The sequence below is a fragment of the Bombina bombina genome, chromosome 3 (assembly GCF_027579735.1).
Source record: "Bombina bombina isolate aBomBom1 chromosome 3, aBomBom1.pri, whole genome shotgun sequence".
NCBI classification, from domain to species: domain Eukaryota; kingdom Metazoa; phylum Chordata; class Amphibia; order Anura; family Bombinatoridae; genus Bombina; species Bombina bombina.
The window spans coordinates 563,822,332-563,844,878 of NC_069501.1; the positions used below are offsets into that span (position 1 = coordinate 563,822,332).

A 22,547-nucleotide genomic window follows, 5' to 3' on the forward strand; every position below is an offset into this window, starting at 1 on the left:
TGAAGTAGCCTGGTGGGGGGGCAGTGTAGTATTTTCTAATATTATATAATTTTCTGCTATCCAAAGTAGAAGTTAAAGGGACACTGAACCCAAATTTTTTCTTTCGTGATTCAGATAGAGCATGAAATTTTAAAGCAACTCTCTAATTTACTCTTATTATCAAATTTCTTCATTCTCTTGGTATCTTTATTTGAAATGCAAGAATTTAAGTTTAGATGCCGGCCCATTCTTGGTGAACAACCTGGGTTGTCCTTGCTGATTGGTGGATAAATTAATTCACCAATAAAAAAGTGCTGTCCAGAGTTCTGAACGAAAATAAAACTTAGATGCCTTCTTTTTCAAATAAAGATAGCAAAAGAATGAAGAAATTGATAATAGGAGTAAATTAGAAAGTTGCTTAAAATTGCATGCTCTATCTGAATTATGAAAGAAAAAAAATGGGTGCGGTGTCCCTTTAATAGCATAATTTAACATAAATATATTCAATGATTATTTGTGCAACAAAAATGTAACATGTTTTATATTTGCAAATTTGAGCTTAATAGTAGCTACCTTTTTAGCTGGGTAGTCAGTAAAACCCGCTAAAAATGTCACGGGGGAGGGGTAGCACTGATTTAGGCTTGGATGTGCATTTTCTGTTATCTAATAGAGGTTCTGTGAAGTCCATTGTCTGCAGGTTTTGAGAAGCCCTCTAGAGATGAAAAAGTATGTTGTGAATATCTTGCTTTAAACATTTTACAATCCTACATTATACATTGTATATGCATAGTATTAAGCTTATTCTCAGCCCCCCTCTAGTCATAGATTCCGCCTTCTTAAAATCTAACTTTAACTATATTCCAGTACTGACATGTTTGCATCAACTCTTCTTCAGTTGCTTGCAGTGAAACGTTAGTTCCCAAATAGAGGTGCATAAAACGTTTTTAGTGTTTGTCCCTTTAAACAAAGAACACTTCATTGCAGGAGTTAGACATAAGGGTCGATCACAATCCTTTAGAAACATTTATTTAATGATTTTCTACAAAATTCCTATAGGAATGTTTGTAGACAAATTGTTTAATAAGCTTTTCTAAAAGATTGTGATCGACTCCATATTTAGAAATTGGCTTTCATTTAATAATAAAATGCACTGTTGAATTAGGTAAATTTACTATTATACTATAATGTCCCAGGAGAAACCTGTTAACTGGTTGGGATTGTCCATTGTGTTGTTTAATAGTCCTGTGTATGTGGTGAGAGTTTTATGTTGCTGGAAGGATAAATACTTTTCCCCCTGTACTTTCAGTGCTATGGAACGTTTACAATGACTGTGATAATTATGCAACCTTGAAGGGCCACAGTGGGGCTGTCATGGAGCTGCATTATAATACAGATGGAAGGTACGGCACAAACTAGAGCCAGACAAGGTGTATCCAAAACTTTGGCAGAATAATCCAAAAATCTAGTAAACTTGTGCAGTTGTGGTGTATTATCTAGATTGCAATTATATTGCGTTGTAAATATCAAAATGTATAATGATTTGGTTTGTATGTATCTTATCTCATTAATATAGAAATCATTCCCAGGTTACTTAAAAAAAAAAAAAAAAAAAAAAAAAAAGCCCTGTATATCCTCAACAGTTCCAAAGCTTTAAAGGGATATGAAACCCAAATATTTTCTTTCATGATTCAGATAGAGCATGCAGTTTTAAGCAACTTTCTAATTTTACTCCTATTTTACTCATATTATCAAATTTTCTTCTTTCTCTTGGTATCTTTGAAAAAGCAGGAATAAAAGTTTAGGAGCCGACCTATTTTTTGTTCAGTACCCTGGATAGGGATGGCTGATTGGTGGCTACATTTAGCCATCCAGTCAGCAAGCGCAACCTAGGTTCTCAACCTAAAATGGGCCGACTCCAAAGCTTTTATTCCTGTTTAATCAAATAAAGAAGAAAAATTAATAGGCGTAAATTAGAAAGTTGCTTAAAATTGCATGCTCTATCTGAATCATGAAAGAAAATATTTGGGTTTTACTTTCCCTTTAAAACAGATTTGCAAATTGCTTTGGATGTAGGAGATTTTTTTACTGTTATGCAAATTTTAAAGCAGTAAGTATCTGGTACTTAAAGGGACACTAAACTCAATTTTTTTCTTTTGTGATTCAGATAGAGCATGACATTTTGAGCAACTTTCTATTTTACCCCTTTTATCAAATGTTCTTTATTCTCTTGGTATCTTTATTTGAAATGCAAGAATGTAAGTTTAGATGCCGGACCATTTTTGGTAAACAACCTGGGTTGTCCTTGCTGATTGGTGGATAAATTCATCCACCAATAAAAAAAGTGCTGTCCACAGGTCTGAACCAAAAAAAGCTTAGATGCCTTTTCTCCAACATTGGTGTGTCCGGTCCACGGCGTCATCCATTACTTGTGGGAATATTCTCTTCCCCAACAGGAAATGGCAAAGAGCACAGCAAAAGCTGTCCATATAGCCCCTCCTCAAGCTCCGCCCCCCAGTCATTCTCTTTGCCGCTCTGAACAAGTAGCATCTCCACGGAGATGGTGAAGAGTATGTGGTGTTTAGTTGTAGTTTTTTATTCTGCTATCAAGAGTTTGTTATTTTAAAATAGTGCCGGTTGTACTATTTACTCTAAAACAGAAAGGAATGAAGAGTTCTGTTTAAAAGAGGAGTATGATTTTAGCAGCAGTAACTAAAATCAATTGCTGTTCCCACGCAGGACTGTTGAGCCAGAGAACTTCAGTTGGGGGGAACAGTTTGCAGACTTTTTCTGCTCAAGGTATGACTAGCCATTTATCTAACAAGACTGTGTAATGTTGGAAGGCTGTCATTTTCCCTCATGGGGATCGGTAAGCCATTTTCTTAGACTCAAAAAGAATAAAGGGCTTATTATGGGCTATTAACTGGTGGACACTCTTAAGGGCTAAATCGATTGCTTATTTAAGTATTATTTACAGTTTGAAGTGGATTTCACACTTTTTATTATTTGGGGAACGTTTTTAACGCCAGGCACTAGTTAAGGCACCTTCCCAGTCAGGAAGGGCCTTTCACTGTAGTAGGCAAGCCTCATTTTCGCGCCATTATTGCACAGTTTCTTTTGAGTGCAGTGCATACAGCTGCATGTGAGAGGGTTTGGTATCCACTGAAAACGTTCCTAGAAGGCTTGAATTGGTATCGTATACCCCCTGGGATAGGTGAAGTAGCAACAAACGCTGTGGCTGGGACTGTAGTGGGGTTAAAATTGCAAACGGCTCCGGTTTCCGCATTTTAAGGGGTTAAAAACTTGAAAATTGGGGTGCAATACTTTGAATGCATTAAGACACTGTGGTGAAAAATTTGGTAAAGATTGGATAATTCCTTAATAGTTTTTCACATATTCAGTAATAAAGTGTGCTCTGTTTAACATTTAAAGAGACAGGAACGGTTTTGTTTAAAAAAGGTTTTTGTGCTTCATTAACCAGTTTAAGCCTGTTTAACATGTCTGTACCTTCAGATAGATCATGTTCTGTATGTATGGAGGCCAAGGTGGTTCCCCCGTCAAAAGTATGTGATAATTGTGCCATGGCGTCCAAACAAAGTAAGGACAGCACTGTCACATTTAGTAAGGTTTGCCCAGGATGATTCCTCAAATGAAGGAAGTAGGATAGTTCTGCATCCTCTCCTTCTGTGTCTATACCAGGTTATGCCCGCGCAGGCGACCCCTAGTACTTCTAGCGTGCCAATGCTTGTTACTATGCTACAATTGACGGCAGTAATGGATAACTCCATAGCTAATATTTTATCCAAAATGCCAGCATTTCAGAGAAAGCGTGATTGCCTCAGTTTTTAAACACTGTAGAGTAGGAGGGCTCTGATGATAATTTATCTGTCATATCCTCACACCAGTCTGAAGTGGCAGTGAGGGGGGTTTGTCAGATGGAGAAATTTCTGATACAGAAGAATTTCTCAGCAGGCAGAACCTGATGTTGTGACATTTAAATTTAAATTAGAGCATCTCCGCGCATTACTTAAGGAGGTGCTATTCTACTCTGGATGATTGTGACAATTTGGTCATCCCAGAAAAATTGTGCAAGATGGACAAATTCCTAGAGGTCCGGTGCACCCTGATGCCTTTCCGATACCTAAGAGGGTGGCGGACATAGTGAATAAGGAGTGGGAGAAGCCAGGCATACCTTTTTGTCCCTCCTCCTATATTTAAGAAATTGTTCCCCATGGTCGACCCCAGGAAGGACACATGGCAAACAGTCCCTAAGGTCGAGGGGGCGGTTTCTACACTAGCCAAACGCACAACTATTCCCATTGAGGACAATTGTGCTTTCAAAGATCCTATGGATAAAAAATTGGAGGGTTTGCTTAAAAAGATTTTTGTACAGCAAGGTTACCCTCCTTCAACCAATTTCGTGCATTATTCCTGTCACTACAGCAGCGTGTTTCTGGTTCGAGGAACTGGAAAAGTCGCTCAGTACGGAGACTCCATATGAGGAGGTCATGGACAGAATTAACGCACTTAAGTTAGCTAATTCCTTTATTTTAGATGCCGCTTTGCAGTTAGCGAGATTAGCTGTGAAAAATTCAGGGTTTGTATTGTGGCGCGCAGAGCGCTCTGGCTAAAGTCCTTGGTCGGCGGGATGTATGTTCCAAGACAAAATTGCTTAATATCCCTTTCAAATTTAAGACCCTTTTTGGGCCAGAATTGAAAGAAATTATTTCAGACATCACTGGGGGAAAGGGCATGCCCTCCCACAAGATAGGCCTTTTAAGGCTAAGAATAAGTCCAATTTTCGTTCCTTTCGCAATTTCCAGGAACGGACCGGCTTCTAACTCTGCAGCCTCTAGACAAGGGGGTAACGCTTCCCAGGCTAAACCAGCTTGGAAACCAATGCAAGCTGGAACAAGGGGTAAACAGGCCAAGAAGCCTGCTGCTGCTACCAAGACAGCATGAAGGGGTAGCCCCCGATCGGGACCGGATCTAGTAGGGGGCAGACTCTCTCTCTTTGCTCAGGCTTGGGCAAGAGATTTTCCGGGATCCCTGGGCACTAGAAATAGTCTCTCAGGGTTATCTTCTAGAATTCACAACGGAACTGCCCCCAAGGGGAAGGTTCTACATGTCTCGCTTGTCTTCAGACCAAATAAAGAGGACAGGCATTCTTACATTTTTGTAGAAGGACCTGTTAAAGATGGGAGTGATACACTCGAGTTCCAACTGTGGACAAGGTCAGGGGGTTTTACTCAAACCTGTTTGTATGTCCCAAAAAAGAGGGAACTTTCAGACCAATTCTGGATTTAAAGATTCTAAACAAATTTCTCAGAGTTCCATCGTTCAAAATGGAAACCATTTGAACAATTTTACCTACAATCCAGGAGGGTCAATATATGACTACCGTGGATTTAAAGGATGCGTTCCTACATATTCCTATCCACAAAGATCATCATCAGTTCCTAAGGTTCGCCTTTCCTGGACAAACAATTACCAGTTCGTGGCTCTTCCATTCGGTTTAGCCACTGCTCCCAGAATTTTCACAAAGGTGCTAGGGTCCCTTCTAGCGGTTCTAAGACCGAGGGGCATTGCCAGTGGCACCTTATCTAGACGACATTCTAATTCAAGCGTCGTCTCTTTCCAAGGCAAAGGCTCATACAGACATTTGGTTCTAGCCTTCTCAGATCTCACGGGTGGAAGGTGAACGTAGAAAAGAGTTGGAATGGGGACTATGCAGACTTGTCTCCCCAGATTCAAGTAGACCAGGTAACCAGAGACTCACTCCGTTGGTGGTTGACTCAGGATCACCTGTCTCAGGGAATGAGTTTCCGCAGACCAGAGTGGGTCATTGTCACGACCGACCGCCAGTCTATTAGGCTGGGGCGCGGTCTGGGACTCCCTGTAAAGCTCAGGGTCTATGGTCTCGGGAAGAGTCCCTTCTCCCGATAAACATCCTGGAACTGAGAGCGATATTCAAGTGCGCTCCGGGCTTGGCCCTCAACTAGCGAAGGACGGATTCATAAGATTCCAGTCGGAACAACATGAACACTGTAGCTTACATCAACCATCAGGGAGGAACAAAGAGTTCCTTGCGATGAGAGAGGTATCCAAGATAATCAAATAGGCGGAGGATCACTCCTGCCACCTATCTGCAATTCACATCCCAGGAGTAGACAACTGGGAGGCGGATTATTTTGAGTCGGCAGACTTTCCATCCGGGGAGTGGGAACTCCATCCGGAGGTCTTTGCCGAGTTAACCCAATTGATGGGGCATTCCAGACATGGATCTGATGGGCGTCCCGTCAGAACTTCAAGGTTCCTTGATACGGGTCCAGATCCAGGGATCCCAAGGCGACGTCTAGTGAATGCATTAGTGGCACCTTGGTCGTTCAACCTAGCTTATGTGTTTCCACCGTTTCCTCTCCTTCCCAGGGTCGTAGCAGGATCAAACAGGAAGAGGCCTCGGTGGATTCTGATAGCTCCTGCGTGGCCACGCAGGACTTGGTATGCAGACCGGTAAATATGTCATCGGCTCCACCATGGAAGCTACCTTTTGAGACAGGATCTTCTAGTACAAGGTCCATTCGAACATCCAAATCTATTTTCTCTGCAGGCTGACTGCTTGGAAATTGAACGCTTGATTTTATCCAAGCGTGGATTTTCAAATTCAGTGATAGATACTCTGGTCCAAGCCAGAAAACCTGTGACTAGAAAGATTTACCATAAAATATGGAAAAAATATATCTGTTGGTGTGAATCCAAGGGGATTCTCCTGGAGTAAAATTAAAATTCCTAAGATTCTTTCCTTTCTCCAAGAGGGTTTGGATAAAGGGTTGTCAGCGAGTTCTCTAAAGGGGACTGATTTCTGCTTTATCTGTCTTGTTACACAAACGACTGGCAGCTGTGCCAGATGTACAGGCCTTTGTACAGGCTTGGGTCAGAATCAAGCCTGTCTACAGACCCATGACTCCTCCTTGGAGTCTAAATTTAGTTCTTTCAGTTCTTCAAGGGGTTCCGTTTGAACCTTTTACATTCCGTAGATATCAAGTTACTATCTTGGAAAGTTCTGATTTTGGTTGCTATTTCTTCTGCTAGAAGAGTTTCTGAATTATCTTCTTTTGCAAGTGTGATCCACCCTATCTGGTGTGTCCATTCAGATAAGGTTGTTTTGCGTACTAAGGCCTGGTTTTCCTTCCAAAAGTTGATAGTGAGTACACCTAGCGCCTACTAAGACCTCTGGCTTTGATAATTTGACACCTAGTTGTCAAAATGGAAAGATGAAACTAATAAGTATACCAAAGCGCCAACTATAAGAAGGCTGGGTCTGGACCTAATGCAATATTATCAAACTATTACAATAAACAATTTATTGAGTACACAAATAAGTTAAAAACATGGATCCATGTATAAACAATCAAATTTATACAACAATAATAGCTAAATGAATAGTTAAAACAAATAGTTATGTAACGGATATAGCATTTAAAATTGTGCAAACATTGCTCTTAAAAATATTCATAAAAAATTCCAAATTTAGTATAAGGCTCACAACAGAAATTCAACTTTGTGTTTACCATATACACATACACAGATTTGTACAGCAATAATAGCTAAATGAATAGTTAAAACAAATAGTTAAATAGCAGATATGGCATTTAAAATTGTGCAAACAATGCTCTTAAAAAATATTCCTAAAAAATTCCAAATTAAGTATAAGGCTCACAACAGAAATTCAACTTTGTGTTTACCACATACACATAATAGGTGAAATATATTAGTCAGTTATATAATATTATCTAACCAATAATGTTCTCGATTCTATGCAATACTAAATATTGCCAATAGTGACTAATGTGTAGGGCTCTGAGTAAAGACCTTTAACTGTGTGTTTTACCACATACGCAATGTCAAGTAAAAAATAATGTGACAGCAATAAGCCAATGTAAAGAATGTGTATCAAAAAAGTTGGTGGGTGCAAATAAATTAGTGTACAAAAGATATTAATGGTCAAAAAATAGGGTTGATCTTCAAAAAACGTGAATTAAGAACAAAGAATTGTGAAAAATGAAAAACCAAAAATTTACAAAAACATTGTGTGTGTTCCAATATTTACTTATATAATGTAAATAATAGTCCAACATTGAAAACTTAATAGAAAAAATTATCCAACAATAAATTATAATAAGTAGTGTGTCCTCTTTAAGAAAAAACAATAATCCTTAAAGTGGTGTGAATCCTAACAGCAATAGTTATGGTGATTTTCCAAGTATTTTATACTGAATTGCTGTGTCAGTATTGCTAGCCGTTTTCCAACCCCAAAATTCTATCTTTCTTGGCAAATATTTTTGTTATAATCCCTGGATGATCCTTCTGTAAAAGAAAGATATGATGGTGTAGATTGTTTTTAGATCAATAGAAAATGAAATTGTGCTTAACCAGTCGACGCGTTTCGGTCACAAGAGTACCTTTATCAAGGACTCAGGTCTCTTTGTGACCGAAACGCGTCGACTGGTAAGCACAATTCATTTTCTTTGCTCTTAATTCACGTTTTTTGAAGATCAACCTATTTTTTTGGACCATTAATATCTTTTGTACACTAAATTTTTGCACACAACTTTTTTGATACACATGTCTTTACATTGGCTTATGCTGTCACAATATTTTTTACTTGGACTATGCGTATGTTGGTAAACACACAGTAAAGGTCTTACTCAGAGCCCTACACATTAGTCACTATTGGGCAATATTTAGTATTGCATAGAATCGAGAACAATATTGGTTAGATAATATTATATAACTGACTAATATATTTCACCTATTATGTGTATGTGGTAAACACAAAGTTGAATTTCTGTTGTGAGCCTTATACTTAATTTGGAGTTTTTTAGGAATATTTTTTAAAGAGCATTGTTTGCACAATTTTAAATGCCATATCTGCTATTTAACTATTTGTTTTAACTATTCATTTAGCTATTATTGCTGTACAAATCTGTGTATGTGTATATGGGTAAACACAAAGTTGAATTTCTGTTGTGAGCCTTATACTAAATTTGGAATTTTTTATGAATATTTTTAAGAGCAATGTTTGCACAATTTTAAATGCTATATCCGTTACATAACTATGTTTTTAACTATTCATTTAGCTATTATTGTTGTATAAAATTTGATTGTTTATACATGGATCCATGTTTTTAACTTATTTGTGTACTCAATAAATTGTTTATTGTAATAGTTTGATAATATTGCATTAGGTCCAGACCCAGCCTTCGTATAGTTGGCGCTTTGGTATACCTTATTAGTTTCTTCTAAAAGTTGTTTCCAACAAGAATATTAACCAGGAAATTAGTTTGTTCCTTCTCTGTGTCCCGAATCCAGTGTCAAAGAAGGAACGTTTGTTACACAATTTAGATGTAGTTCATGCTTTAAAGTTCTATTTAGAAGCAACAAAGGATTTTAGACAAACCTCATCTTTGTTTGTCGTTTACTCTGGTAAGAGGAGAGGACAAAAAGCTACTGCTACCTCTTTTTCTTTCTGGCTGAAAAGCATTATCCGATTGGCTTATGAGACTGCCGGACGGCAGCCTCCTGAACGAATCACAGCTCACTCTACTAGGGCTGTGGCTTCCACATGGGCCTTCAAGAACGAGGCTTCTATTGATCAGATATGTAAGGGCATCGACTTGGTCTTCTCTGCACACTTTTGCCAAATTCTACAAATTTGATACTTTTGCTTCTTCGGAGGCTATTTTTGGGGAGAAAGGTTTTGCAAGCCGTGGTGCCTTCCATTTAGGTGACCTGATTTGCTCCCTCCCTTCATCCGTGTCCTAAAGCTTTGGTATTGGTTCCCACAAGTAAGGATGAAGCCGTGGACCGGACACACCGTTGGAGAAAACAGAATTTATACTTGCCTGATAAATTACTTTCTCCAACGGTGTGGTCCGCGTCCACGGCCAGCCCTGGATTTTTAATCAGGTTTATAAACAATTTTTTTTCTCTATACACTACAGTCACCACGGCACCCTATAGTTTCTCCTTTTTTTTCTCTAACCGTCGGTCGAATGACTGGGGGGCGGAGCCTGGGGAGGGGCTATATGGACAGCTTTTGCTGTGCTCTTTGCCATTTCCTGTAGGGGAAGAGAATATTCCACAAGTAATGGGATGACGCCGTGGACGGACACATCGTTGGAGAAAGTAATTTATCAGGTAAGCATAAATTCTGTTTTTTTTCAAATAAAGATAGCAAGAGAACGAAGAAAATTAATAGGGATGTGAATTAGAAAGTTGCTTAAAATTGCATGCTCTATCTGAATCGCGAAAGAAAAAATTTGGGTTCAGTGTCCCTTTAAGACCTATGTATAATATATACGCTCTTGCGGTGTTAATTTTTCAGCCTCCTTTTCTCTGCATCCACGGACAAAACTGTAGCCATTTGGGGACTGTGTAGACAGGGGAGCGAAGTCAAACGGTTGAAGGGACACACACTTCTTTTGTAAATTCTTGCTATCCAGCAAGGCGTGGGCCCAACTGATCTGCCACCGGAAAGTGACGATGGGACAGTAAAGGTCAGTACTGCTACCACTGCCAACAAGTATATTTTAATTGTTTTGCAAACGCTCCCACAAGTGTATGATATGTGTATTATTTTTCTAAAGGGATACCAAGAGAAACGATGCACATATGAAAATAGAAGTTAATTTAAAAGTGTCTTAAAATGACATGCTCTATCTGAATCATGCAAGTTTAATTTTGACTTTCCTATCCCTTAAGATAAATGTACTCTCCTGAGCTTACCTAGGATTAATCTTTAACAAAGGATACCATTAGAACAAAGCTAATTTAATATTTTTAGAAGGGAAAGTGGTTTTAAAATGGCATGCTCTATCTGAATTATGAAACTTTAATTTGACTTACTATCCCTTTAACTTATATTGAAAAACACAACTAAAGTATCACAAAGACATTCCGTTTGTCTCCGTAAAAAACCTTATCTGCTTTTGCCGGCACTTTATTTTTCAATAAAAGTTATTTATTTTATTAATTATTAAAGCAGAACATTATGGGTAGACTGGTTTGGAAGGACAGGGTTTAAATTTATTGTGCTTGTTTGGCTGAGTTTTAATTGATTTGAATTGCAAGATTAGAGATGTAGGGAAAATAAAGTGGTTCAGTATGTTTTTGTGAAGATGTTGGAGTTGGCATAGATCATAAACTGGATAATGGAGGGCCTCCACAGGGCTTCAAAATGTGTTATATAACAGTTTTTTTGGGGGGCAAAATGTATTTGGGCTTAAAGGTACATTAATCACAATACTTTTAATTTGCCTCCCTCTAATGATGGGTGCCTGCATGGCCACATGTGCAAAACGCATAAACACTGCAATGTAGAAAAAGCTTGATTTCAACCTAGAGAACCCATGACTAGAGGGAGGTGGATATAACCTCAATACTATGCTTATAAAATGTATTTAGTGTATAAATCTTGTAATGTATGCTGCTCTGTATTAAAAAATTTAAAATATTTTTTCAGCTTTGGGATTTTAGAAAATAAAGCATCAGTCCAGACATTCCTGAACACTTACCAGGTGTTGGCTGTCACCTTTAATGATACAAGTGACCAAATTATCTCAGGGGGGATAGATAATGACATAAAGGTAAGAATTATTTGTTAATTCTTTCGTACCATTTTCCATAGCTTGTTTCTATCCACAATCCACACTTAATTTTTTTCCTCCTCAGTATTTTAACAGCTTGGTATATCTGTTAAGACTAAATGGCTTCCATTGGCTGAGATGCATGTATAAAGGACACACTGTGTTTTTGTGTTTCAGGTATGGACCTAAGGCAGAACAAACTAATGTACACAATGACGAGGGCATGGGGATTCAGTGACTGGCCTCAGTCTAAGCTCTGAAGGCTCATACTTGCTCTCAAACTCTATGGATAACACAGGTAATATGCTGGAATTTTATTAAGCAAAGCGGCTAATGAGCATTATTCAAATTTTGGCAAGTGATGCTTAAAGTGATTGTAAAGTTTAATGAATAAGTGCCTGGTATCTAAAAAAAAATATTCTACGGGCGGAGGATCGGGGTTATGTTTACCATAACGCAAAGGTATCTTAAAAAATAAGCGTCTTTGTAAAGTTTAATGAATGAAAGTGCACCTGTTTTTAAGATTATTTTTTTTTTAGATACTGGGCACTGATTTATTAAACTTTACAATCACTTTAAGCGACATGTCTGTGCTTTAGTGGGTAACCTAGATTTGTTAATGTGGGTTTGAGGATAGCTAAGTTATAGGGCTGTTCGGACAGACAGTAGTGACAATATCTATTCATCTTTTGAAGTTCGTGTATGGGATGTTCGACCTTTTGCCCCCAAAGAACGATGCTTGAAGATATTTCAAGGTAAACGTGCACAATTTTGAGAAGGTAAATCCTTTCCTGGCCACAAATATTGCTCTGGCTGCATTAGTCATTTATACGTGACAGGTAACCATTTATTGTATTTTGTAGAATCTCCTGCGGTGTTCGTGGTCTCCTGATGGAAGCAAATAGCAGCAGGATCAGCAGACAGGTAAATTTTCCGCTCCTCAAAATGAGATTCTGGGCTGTATACTGTGTGTACTTTGAGTATGCTGAAGTCTTGGCCAAGCTACATGCCACACAGTGATTGATTTAGATTAGTGAAGGAGCTCATTTCAACCTGATCACTACAGCAAAGGAGATTAATAGACTTAAAGCTTTTCAAGCAGGGGCAAAACTACAGGGGGTGCAGAGGTCGCAACTGCGACTGGGCCTCTGAGAGTGGGGGCACAGCTTAAATTATTTTTTTTTTTAAATAAAAAATGTTGACCTGCCACTGCCTGCACTGTTAAAATGTGAGTGGGACATGATGCTTCACTAGTGTCTGACTGGCAGGGGTTAGTGTTTCTGTTTTACCCATTGGTGTTTGTGTGTGTGTGTATTTATTTATGTATGTGGTGTTTGTGGAACCAGCAAAATTACAGACCTTGTTACTACAGCATGGGAGGGCGGGGGGTTATTAGTGTCACTATACAGTACCACTATATACAGTACAGGGGTGCTGGACCAGGTCAGTGACTACTGTGGCCACTTTATAAAGTACTGGGACGGGTAGGGTCAGGCCAGCCATCTCACCGGCAGATTACAGACTGTCTCACTAACTCCACTATATACAGTTCTGGTGGGTTAAAAAGTGTCACTATAGTAATAGGGGGGTCAGACCATCTTACAGACTGTGGGCACAGGGTACCTCCTTTTGCAGACATGTAATCTGATTCACATTTTTTTCCTCTGTGTTTAAATGTGTAAAAAAAAAAAAAGTATCAAAATTCACCTTGGGGGGGGAGGGTGAGCCCTTCTAGATTCTTGCACCTGGGCCCTGTGGTTTCTAGTTACACCTCTGTTTCAAACTGTATTCCTGGAAGTTCTGAAATTGCAAAATGTATCATGTTTGCTTAAAAAATTAACTAATGTAATACTTTAAGAAATTAGCTTTTGGAATGGATAGCTTAAAGGGTCATATAAGTTTAATTTGTAACAATAGTACATATAAAAAATATTAGCTATCTTTTTGAACAATAAAAGTTCTGGATTAGACTGTTCCCTTTAAATACAACTAAAATGTAAAAGTGTTTGATATACATTATATCAGAGTTGTTCAAATTGCTTGAGAGGCAACATTATTATTTTGTATTCACTCAGAGCCCTGGTGAACATAGTTTTTGAAAACACTGATAATTATATAGAAAGTATATTTTGTTTTGTTATGTGTAAAAACAATCTTCCAAACAAGCAAATTGTTTATCTAGATATATACTGTTGTCTTGGCATATATGAGTAGTACCAATGTTATGGCAGGTACCGATTGTGTAGTGGACACATAGTGTTAAAGGGGGTTGCGTGCCCCACATTCCCTAGTGAGGCCAAAGAGCAAAGCAAGGTCTTCAGAAGTGCCCCATACCAGCTATTTATTTTTAGCTTTTTGGGGAAAAAAATAGGTTACAGAATTTGCTTTTTACCTCTGGGGGATTGTGGGACAAGCACGGTTTTTACACAAAAATCAAAAGGTGTTTTAATGCCCTTTAATTTACTGGTCCAGAAAAAAACTCAAAGGAAACATTCACACCACCAACCCCCCTTCCACATAATATTTACTAATTTATTTTCACATTCATTGTTAATTAAAACTACATACAATTTTTTATTCTTTTAAATATCTGCCTGCTGTTGTTTTGAAAAATATATTTCTCTTGTTAAGTGTATCCAGTCCACGGATCATCCATTACTTATGGGATATTAACTCCTACCCCAACAGGAAGTGCAAGAGGATTCACCCAGCAGAGCTGCTATATAGCTCCTCCCCTAACTGCCATTACCAGTCATTCTCTTGCACCCAACGAATAGATAGGATGTGTGCAGACCCGGACTGTGGTGATTTATACTTAGTTTCATACCTTCAATCAAAAGTTTGTTATTTTATAATAGCACCGGAGTGTGTTATTCCTTCTCTGGTAGAATTTGAAGAAGAATCTACCTGAGTTTTTTCTATGATTTTAGCCGGAGTAGTTAAGATCATATTGCTGTTTCTCGGCCATCTGAGGAGAGGTAAACTTCAGATCAGGGGACAGCGTGCAGATTAATCTGCAAAGAGGTATGTAGCATCTTATTATTTTCTGACAATGGAATTGATGAGAAAATTCTGCCATACCGATATAATGTAAACTCAGCCTTAAATGCAGTTAGCAGCAACTGGTATCAGGCTGTCATGTATGTATATTTTACACTTCAGTATTCTGGGAATGGCACTTCACTGGAATTATACTGTATGCATAAAACTTTAGCCTAATTTGCAGGGACTAGCAACAGGCTTTTTAATAACACTCAATTTATTAATGTTAAATGTTTTTTGCTGGCATGTAAAATCGTTTAATTTTCTGAGGTACTGGGTGAAAAAATGTTTTGGGCACTATTTTTTTCCACTTGGCTGTTGTTTTATTTAATTTATGACAGTTTACTGATCTCTCTCACTGTTATGTGTTGAGGGGAAGGGGCCTTTTTTTTGGCGCTTTTGCTACGCATCAAAAAATTCAGTCAAGAAGTTTATTGTCTTCCCTGCATGATCCGGTTCATCTCTACAGAACTCAGGGGTCTTCAAAACTTATTTTGAGGGAGGTAATCACTCACAGCAGAGCTGTGAGATTGTAGTTGACTGTGATAAAAAAAAACGTTTATTTCTGTATTTTTTTTTTTCTGCTATCAGGGTTAGTTATCCCTTTGCTAATGGGAGCAATCCTTTGCTAAAATTGTGTTTTTTACAAAGATTTGATGCTATAACTTTTCAGTTTATTAATTTTCAACTGTCATAACTTTTTCTGTGCTTCTTATAGGCACAGTACGTTTTCATATTATAGTAAATTACTTGAAAAGTATTTCCAAGTTGCTAGTTTTATTTGCTAGTGTGTTAAACATGTCTGATTCAGAGGAAGATATCTGTGCTATATGTGCTAAAGCCAAAGTGGGAGCCCAATAGAGAATTTATGTACTAACTGTATTGATGCTACTTTAATAAAGTCAGTCTGTACAAATTGAACATAATTCACCATAACAACGAGGGTGAGAGTTATGCCGACTAACTCGCCTCACGTGGTCAGTACCTGCATCTCCCGCTTCGGGAGGTGCGTGATATTGTAGCGCTGAGTACCATCTGGGCGGCCCATTACAAATCACATTACAGGATATGGCTACTGTTATGACTGAAGTTTTGGCTTAAATTACCAGAACTAAGAGGTAAGCGTGATCACTCTGGGGGGTGAGAACAGAGTGCGCTGATAATATTAGGGCCATGTCAGACACTGCGTCACAATTTGCAGAACATGAGGACGGAGTGCTTCATTCTGCGGGTGTACGGTTCTGATCCAAACAAACTGGATTCAGATATTTCAAATTTTAAATTTAAGCTGGACAACCTCCGTGTATTACTAGGGGAGGTGTTAGCGGCTCTGAATGATTGTAACACAGTTGCAATACCAGAGAAAATGTGTAGGTTGGATAAGTATTTTGCGGGGTACGGCGAGTACTGAGTTTTTTCCTATACCTAAGAGACTTACTGAAATTGTTACTAAGGAGTGGGATAGACCCGGTGTTGCCGTTCTCACCCCCTCCGATATTAGAAAGATGTTTTCCAATAGACGGCCACCCACACGGGACTTATGGCAAACGGTCCCTAAGGTGGAGGGAAGCAGTTTCTACTTTAGCTAAGCGTACCACTATCCCGGTGGAGGATAGGCTGTGCCTTTTCAGATCCAATGGATAAAAAGTTAGAGGGTTACCTTAAGAAAATGTTTGTTCAACAAGGTTTTTATATTGCAACCTCTTGCATGCTTTGCGCCTGTCATGGCTGCAGCAGCATTTTGGTTTGAGTCTCTGGAAGGACACTTGAATCAGCTCCATTAGATGAGATTACACACAAGCTTAAAGCCCTTAAGTTAGCTAACTCATTTATTTCAGATGCCGTAGTACATTTAACTAAACTTACGGCTAAGAATTCCGGATTCGCCATTCAGGCACGCAGAGCACTGTGGCTAAAATCCTGGTCAGCTGACGTTACTTCTAAATCTAAATTGCTTAATATACCTTTCAAAGGGCAGACCTTATTCGGGCCCGGGGTTGAAAGAAAATTATCGCTGACATTACCAGGAGGTAAAGGCCATGCCCTTGCCTCAAGACAGAGCCAAACCTAAGGCTAGACAGTCTAATTTTCGTTCTTTCGTAATTTCAAAGCAGGAGCAGCATCAACTTCCTCTGCACCAAAACAGGAAGGAGCTGTTGCTCGCTACAGACAAGGCTGGAGACCAAACCAGTCCTGGAACAAGGGCAAGCAGGCCAGGAAACCTGCTGCTGCCCCTAAGACAGCATGAATCGAGGGCCCCCGATCCGGGAACGGATCTAGTGGGGGGCAGACTTTCTCTCTTCGCCCAGGCTTGGGCAAGAGATGTCCAGGATCCCTGGGCGTTAGAGATCATATCTCAGGGATACCTTCTAGACTTCAAATTCTCTCCCCCAAGAGGGAGATTTCATCTGTCAAGGTTGTCAACAAACCAAATAAAGAAAGAGGCGTTTCTACGCTGCGTACAAGATCTTTTATTAATGGGAGTGATCCATCCGGTTCCGCGGTCGGAACAAGGACAAGGGTTTTACTCAAATCTGTTTGTGGTTCCCAAAAAAGAGGGAACTTTCAGGCCAATCTTGGATTTAAAGATCCTAAACAAATTCCTAAGAGTTCCATCGTTCAAAATGGAAACTATTCGGACAATTTTACCCATGATCCAAAAGGGTCAGTACATGACCACAGTGGATTTAAAGGATGCTTACCTTCACATACCGATTCACAAAGATCATTACCGGTATCTAAGGTTTGCCTTTCTAGACAGGCATTACCAGTTTGTAGCTCTTCCATTCGGATTGGCTACGGCTCCGAGAATCTTCACAAAGGTTCTGGGTGCTCTTATGGCGGTACTAAGACCGCGAGGAATTGCGGTAGCTCCGTACCTAGACGACATTCTGATACAAGCTTCAAGCTTTCAAACTGCCAAGTCTCATACAGAGTTAGTACTGGCATTTCTAAGGTCGCATGGATGGAAGGTGAACGAAAAGAAGAGTTCTCTCTTTCCACTCACAAGAGTTCCCTTCTTGGGGACTCTTATAGATTCTGTAGAAATGAAGATTTACCTGACAGAAGACAGGTTAACAAAGCTTCAAAATGCATGCCGTGTCCTTCATTCCATTCAACACCCGTCAGTAGCTCAATGCATGGAGGTGATCGGCTTAATGGTAGCAGCAATGGACATAGTACCCTTTGCACGCCTACGTCTCAGACCGCTGCAATTGTACATGCTAAGTCAGTGGAATGGGGATTACTCAGACTTGTCCCCTACTCTGAATCTGGATCAAGAGACCAGAAATTCTCTTCTATGGTGGCTTTCTCGGCCACATCTGTCCAGGGGGATGCCATTCAGCAGGCCGGACTGGACAATTGTAACAACAGACGCCAGCCTACTAGGTTGGGGCGCTGTCTGGAATTCTCTGAAGGCTCAGGGACAATGGAATCAGGAGGAGAGTCTCCTACCAATAAACATTCTGGAATTGAGAGCAGTTCTCAATGCCCTTCTGGCTTGGCCCCAGTTAACAACTCGGGGGTTCATCAGGTTTCAGTCGGACAACATCACGACTGTAGCTTACATCAACCATCAGGGAGGGACAAGAAGCTCCCTAGCAATGATGGAAGTATCAAAGATAATTCGCTGGGCAGAGTCTCACTCTTGCCACCTGTCAGCAATCCACATCCCGGGAGTGGAGAACTGGGAGCGGATTTCTTAAGTCGTCAGACTTTTCATCCGGGGGAGTGGGAACTTCATCCGGTGGTCTTTGCCCAAATACTTCGACGTTGGGGCAAACCAGAGATAGATCTCATGGCGTCTCGACAGAACGCCAAGCTTCCTCGTTACGGGTCCAGATCCAGGGATCCGGGAGCGGTTCTGATAGATGCTTTGACAGCACCTTGGACCTTCGGGATGGCTTATGTGTTTCCACCCTTCCCGATGCTTCCTCGATTGATTGCCAGAATCAAACAGGAGAGAGCATCAGTGATTCTAATAGCGCCTGCATGGCCACGCAGGACTTGGTATGCAGATCTAGTGGACATGTCATCCTGTCCACCTTGGTCGCTACCTCTGAAACAGGACCTTCTGATCCAGGGTCCCTTCAAACATCAAAATCTAATTTCTCTGAAGCTGACTGCTTGGAAATTGAACGCTTGATTTTATCAAAACGTGGTTTTTCTGAGTCAGTTATTGATACCTTAATACAGGCTAGGAAGCCTGTTACCAGAAAGATTTACCATAAGATATGGCGCAAATACTTATATTGGTGCGAATCCAAGAGTTACTCATGGAGTAAGGTTAGGATTCCGAGGATATTGTCTTTTCTACAAGAAGGTTTAGAAAAGGGTTTATCCGCTAGTTCCTTAAAGGGACAGATTTCAGCTCTGTCCATTCTTTTACACAAACGTCTGTCAGAAGTTCCGGACGTTCAAGCTTTTTGTCAGGCTTTAGCTAGGATCAAGCCTGTGTTTAAAACTGTTGCTCCACCATGGAGTTTGAACTTAGTTCTTAATGTTTTACAGGGGGTTCCGTTTGAACCCCTTCATTCCATTGATATCAAGTTGTTATCTTGGAAAGTTCTGTTTTTAATGGCGATTTCCTCGGCTCGAAGAGTCTCTGAGTTATCTGCCTTACATTGTGATTCTCCTTATCTGATTTTTCATTCAGACAAGGTAGTTCTGCGTACTAAACCTGGGTTCCTACCTAAGGTGGTCACTAACAGGAATATCAATCAAGAGATTGTGGTTCCATCTTTGTGTCCTAATCCTTCTTCGAAAAAGGAACGTCTGCTACACAATCTAGATGTAGTCCGTGCCCTGAAATTTTATCTACAGGCAACTAAGGATTTTCGACAAACGTCTTCCCTGTTTGTCGTTTATTCTGGTCAGAGGAGAGGTCAAAAAGCTTCGGCTACCTCTCTCTCCTTTTGGCTTCGTAGCATAATACGATTAGCCTATGAGACTGCTGGACAGCAGCCTCCTGAAAGAATTACAGCACATTCTACTAGAGCTGTGGCTTCCACTTGGGCCTTTAAGAATGAGGCTTCTGTTGAACAGATTTGCAAGGCTGCAACTTGGTCTTCTCTTCATACTTTTTCCAAATTTTACAAATTTGACACTTTTGCTTCTTCGGAGGCTGTTTTTGGGAGAAAGGTTCTTCAGGCAGTGGTTCCTTCCGTATAAAGAGCCTGCCTGTCCCTCCCGTCATCCGTGTACTTTAGCTTTGGTATTGGTATCCCACAAGTAATGGATGATCCGTGGACTGGATACACTTAACAAGAGAAAACATAATTTATGCTTACCTGATAAATTTATTTCTCTTGTAGTGTATCCAGTCCACGGCCCGCCCTGTCACTTTAAGGCAGGTAATTTTTCCATTAAACTACAGTCACCACTGCACCCTATGGTTTTCCTTTCTCTGCGTGTTTTTGGTCGAATGACTGGTAATGGCAGTTAGGGGAGGAGCTATATAGCAGCTCTGCTGGGTGAATCCTCTTGCACTTCCTGTTGGGGAGGAGTTAATATCCCATAAGTAATGGATGATCCGTGGACTGGATACACTACAAGAGAAATAAATTTATCAGGTAAGCATAAATTATGTTTTACATTTTGTAGATTTGTTTATGTTTGGGACACTACTTCACGGAGAATCCTCTACAAACTCCCCGGTCATGCTGGATCAGTCAATGAGGTGGCCTTCCACCCAGAGGAGCCCATTGGTAAGTTTCTGCCCTTGATAATCCTCTTCCTGCTTAATATCACTACCTAGAATTGTATTTGCTTGGTCTTGTAATAAAAGCAATAATGCCACTTATGAGGTATTCTGGTAGCGTCTCTCAAACTGCAAGCTAGTATAATGTTAGGAGCCAGTTTGGAAGGTTGTTCATAGATTATCATATGCTAAAAATTCTCATAAATCATTCACTTAGTGCAGAAGGTTTTTTTATTTTGGGTTTTATCTGCCCTGTAGTTCGGGTATAAAATTGTGAATGTGGAGCCTAACCATATTTTATTTATATTTATTCAGAATTCTTGCTGATAAGTTAATGTACAATGGAAATGTATTATGTTAAACCCAGGTATCAAGATGCTATGTTTTTTTGGGTTTTTTTGGCACAGTGATGATAACTTAGTGTCTGTGAAACATCTGAGGCAGTGTAGTGGTGTTTAACACACCAGGAAAAGCAGTTACTGCAGTAGAAATGCACATTCATAGAAAACAAATATCCCCACTAATTATGTTGTCCCCTTTTTTTTAATTTCTATAGCAAATATATATTCTTTTAATTTAAAATGAATACATTTTTGTTTACTTTGAAATGCATTGATACTGATATTTTGATTTCATGTTTCATAGCTGTTTGTGGCATCCATGGGCTCTGATGAACAGGTCAAAAAATGAATATTGGAAGCGTTACACTATTTTGATGTATAGTAGATAGCTGATAATGTCTGTCCCATTTGGTAACCATTGCATTTAGCTTGCAGGAGAAGTATGGAACAAAAAGGATTTCAAAAGTTAATAATTTTTTTTTTTTCCGCTCTCTAATCAGTTTTGTCTGCATCCAGTGATAAGAGGTTGTACATTGGAGAAATTCAGTGACTCGGTGGCTGAAGATACCATTAGAATCTATTTCCAGATGAAGCTCTGCATTCTGAACATTTTGTCTAGTGAAGTGGAACAGGCCCTAAAGTGGGGCTGTATAAAGAATGTCTTTACGGACAGTATATGAACCAGATAGGAATGGACTCTCTAAGATGTCTCTTGTTCCCACATTTGAAATATTTTACAGCAGAATTTTTTTTTATGCTCCCACTGAATTTCGTTTAACCAGGAGACCAGTTGAGCTGATTCTCACATATATTAGGATTGCCAGTTTTGTAATTTAAATAGTCCTTTACTTAAAACAAAACAAATCTTTAGACTGCTGGTTTAAAGATATTTTTTATCTTGTATTTGTAGCTTGGTAAAAGCTGTTTGATTTACCTACCTGTCCCATTACAGTTGTTTCATTTAGATTTGTTATTTTGTATGATAAATGATTTTATTACAACTGTGTGTTTTGTCTTTATTTTTTTGTTACTCCCTATCTCAGTTGTTGTCAATAACCAGCACGTTTAGACAGGGGATGTTACTTAACCGCTCAGTCTGTCTGTAGATCTTTGTGCTGAGCATAAACCTGCATTTTTAAAATATGAAGATTATCTGGGCCTGGAAGTGTAGCATTTATTTGGATATATCCAACAACCTTCTAAAAATGTCAGAAAATGTTAAATGTATTCGTATCATTTTTTTTATGCTAATATAACTTTTGATGTACTGATAATGGCATAATGAACATGACAAATGTACCTGAAGGTATGAAAGTGCCAAGCTCACATTTTGCCTATGGGGTAGATTTATCAAGTGTCGGGCGGACTTGATCTGCAGCATACGCTGTAGGCATTTAACATTGCACAAGCATTTCTGGTGAATCGGCCGCTAGCAGGGGGTGTCAATCGGGATGATTGCTGTCCGCCACCTCAGAGGTGGCGGATGAGTTAAAGAGCAGTGGTCTTACGATCGCTGCTTCTTAACCTTTTGTTTCCAGCGAGCCTGAAGGCTCGCGTGGAAACGGCTGCATCCGCAGCATAATAATTCTACCCCAATGTCTTAAGATTAATTAGGTTTCCCCAACTGGTATGCTTAGTTTAATATGTCCACCTAACCTTTGTTAGTTTCTGCATGGCTTAGAAAAGTAATAGGTGGAATTATACTTTCTGTTTTTTTTGTGCTCTATGTTCAGGACGTGAAAAGTTAAGGGAGCATAAGGCTTTTAGAATTTTTTTTTTTTATCTCCTTATATTTTGAAATATTCCACATGTATCAATATACAAAATTTTCTTTTCTGG

General features: G+C 39.4%; 1 protein-coding gene across 1 annotated transcript in view; it reads left to right on the plus strand.

The window, feature by feature from the left end:
- The window catches only part of SNRNP40 (small nuclear ribonucleoprotein U5 subunit 40), a 42,536-nt gene extending 20,827 nt beyond the window's left edge, over positions 1-21,709 (plus strand). The window contains 14 exon segments of the mRNA XM_053704783.1: positions 1,286-1,379; positions 10,364-10,448; positions 10,451-10,513; positions 10,515-10,535; positions 11,501-11,518; positions 11,520-11,637; positions 11,802-11,839; positions 11,841-11,922; positions 12,320-12,381; positions 12,383-12,403; positions 12,488-12,524; positions 12,527-12,548; positions 20,271-20,374; positions 21,209-21,709. Coding sequence (XP_053560758.1) covers positions 1,286-1,379; positions 10,364-10,448; positions 10,451-10,513; positions 10,515-10,535; positions 11,501-11,518; positions 11,520-11,637; positions 11,802-11,839; positions 11,841-11,922; positions 12,320-12,381; positions 12,383-12,403; positions 12,488-12,524; positions 12,527-12,548; positions 20,271-20,374; positions 21,209-21,258 — 815 coding nt within the window. The 3' untranslated portion in view covers positions 21,259-21,709.
- The last annotated feature ends 838 nt before the right edge of the window (positions 21,710-22,547 follow it).